The 2,386-nt window shown below is 40.4% G+C and overlaps 1 protein-coding gene across 1 annotated transcript; it reads right to left on the reverse strand.

The window, feature by feature from the left end:
* Window positions 1-428: 428 nt before the first annotated feature.
* LOC105130734 (actin-related protein 5-like) lies at window positions 429-1,260 on the reverse strand. The gene is made up of 2 exons (XM_011033424.1): window positions 990-1,260; window positions 429-856 (listed from the first exon to the last, which is right to left on the reverse strand). Exons 1-2 carry the CDS (start codon window positions 1,068-1,070, stop codon window positions 506-508), a joined length of 432 nt encoding a protein of 143 aa, XP_011031726.1. The 5' UTR covers window positions 1,071-1,260; the 3' UTR covers window positions 429-505.
* Between the last annotated feature and the right edge of the window lie 1,126 nt (window positions 1,261-2,386).

Here is a 2,386-nt window from a genome sequence, read left to right on the forward strand (position 1 = left end):
TCCAGCCAGCGTCTCTCAAGGTTAACTATCGATGGGAGAGACAATAGAAAACATAAACTTTTTCCTAGGAAGACCGCGTTACAACAAAATCTGGGAAAACAATTCCACGGGAGATAAAATGAAGGTCGGGTGAAAACTGAAATATCAAAACTGAAACTTGAAACAGCTCTGAATTCATGGCAAAGCAAATATAGAAGTAGCTAAGAAAAATCTCATTTGTGTTCGACGAAGTGGCATTAACGAAAAATGGCATGAGCTGCCAAAGTTCAGTAATTTCTTCAGATTGAAATCTATACAGCCATCTCATATGAAGACTCGAGCACACAAGCATAACGATACAATTATAATTTGTATTGAAATTGGCATGTGATAATATAATTATATTGTGTATTGAAATTGGTATCTGTGAAGCCAATCTTCATCCTTCTCATTGAAATCCACTCTACTAAATGTCTGTTGTGGGAATTGAACTGCAGCTGCATAAACAGAAGCCCCACGCCACGCATCAAGAACAGGATCCAATGCTCTGACCACCTTTATAGGTGATCCACAAGGCCAAATCATACACAGCTTCTAAGCGCTCACTCAGACCAGGGTAAAGGCAACTTCCACCAGTCAGAAGGATTGAACTGGTCAGTCTCTCCTCCAAGACTTGGTCCTTGGATGGCAGCCTCCTTATCGAGACCCCAGCCTTCTCATATAGGCCTGCCTGGTCGATGCCGACTAAGTTGGGATGAAACAAGATCTCGGGGCATCGGAACCTTTCAACCCCGAGCAGAACTTGGAAATCTTCCTTGGTCAGAGGACGAGAATGTGGTACGTCAGCAGCTGGTTGTGAGGGTCCTGGTTCTGGCTTCTATCTCCAGTCATGTCAGTGAGCAATAAGTTATTGAATGGCCCATAACAGAATTGAATGATCAAGAACAGGACATAAGAAGAGGGGACAACGGAGCAAAAGGTCAAATATACCAGAATAAAGAAAATCCGACCTGAAGCCTGGAAGATACACAGGCAAGCTCTGTTCCATCCTCATCTAGCCCCTTGTCGTCGTCATCGTTATCTTTGCTCATCAGTTTGTAAAGTTGCCGATCTTCATCTTTGGCACCAAAAGTAACCTCACCCTTCCCTCGGTCATTATCTTTTTCTTCAACTTCCTCTCATGTAAACCAAGCGCTAATGCATGAACCCATTAGAAAAGAAAAGAAAAGTTAAAAAAAAAAAAGGATTACATATATACTGCACTCATTAGATTGAGGCAGAATCCAGCTGGGCATTTATTCACATGTGATGACGGTATTTAAACGCAAGAAGCTGCTTCAAGTAATCAGTGACAAATAGTAGTTCGGGAGCACCCTTTATAAAAAGGCATCAATAAACTGGAAACAGAAACACAGGTCACATTATGTCATTAGTTTAAAAGAGTAGAAAATAGGGTTAGATTGAATCATGGGGACTAGAATATTGAAAATACTTGAGATTTGAATGGGTATTAATACAAGTGAAAAGAAAAATGTCCAGGAAAACATCTCTAGCGATACTGTTTCTGGAAAGGAAATACTGAAACAGCTGCAATTAGAAGCAAACGTATAGCTTTCAACAGATACATGTGTGGCATGTATTGAAGAAACGACACAAGTGTGTGAGGGGGGGGGGGGATTTGCGTCTCCATTCTATCCTGGCTTGCATTGCAACCTCCATTTAATTGACGCGTATAAGTGAAATCTCATGCCAAAACTTATTGATTTAACAATTCATAACCGCAGTGCACCGGCAACCTTGCAAGAGAATTTTATGTAATTGTGATGCAAAAAACAAATAAACAAAGATCACCCCTAATTCTGGAAAGATATTCCAACAAAGAAGAAGCCATGGTTAGGAAAGCAATACAGGAATAGCATGAGTCGTTGTAAATCCTGGACAAATAGCAAGCCTGTCTTTATCACAAATTCCATGCAGCTGATTATACTTACAGCTGAATGCAGCATCACCACCAAACGCTGTGATGACACCGCAAAAATAATTCAAGTTAATTAGAATGGCCATGCACATGGAATGGGAGCTAGAAACCTTCCCCTAAAAGAGCTGAGAAGTTTACTCATGATGGACAGCCAAGAGTCTATATCAACAGATGGAACTCCGTAAGTTTAAAAAAGAAGCTCTGCCATTTTACTGCGGGATTGAACAGGATTGAGGAAGCATTCTGTGATCAGGACGGGATGACATTCTGTTCTGCACTCAAATGATCAAAAAAATTAAGAAGCAGTCTTGTGAATGAATTGAAAAACCTGATAGCGATGCATGTATAAATTGCTCGGATTGTGTGGCATAATACGTAAAGAAACCTACAGCATAATTTGTCATAAATGTTCTTGACAACTCTTTTCAA

Source organism: Populus euphratica, unplaced genomic scaffold (genome assembly GCF_000495115.2).
Source record: "Populus euphratica unplaced genomic scaffold, PopEup_1.0 scaffold1.1, whole genome shotgun sequence".
NCBI lineage: Eukaryota > Viridiplantae > Streptophyta > Magnoliopsida > Malpighiales > Salicaceae > Populus > Populus euphratica.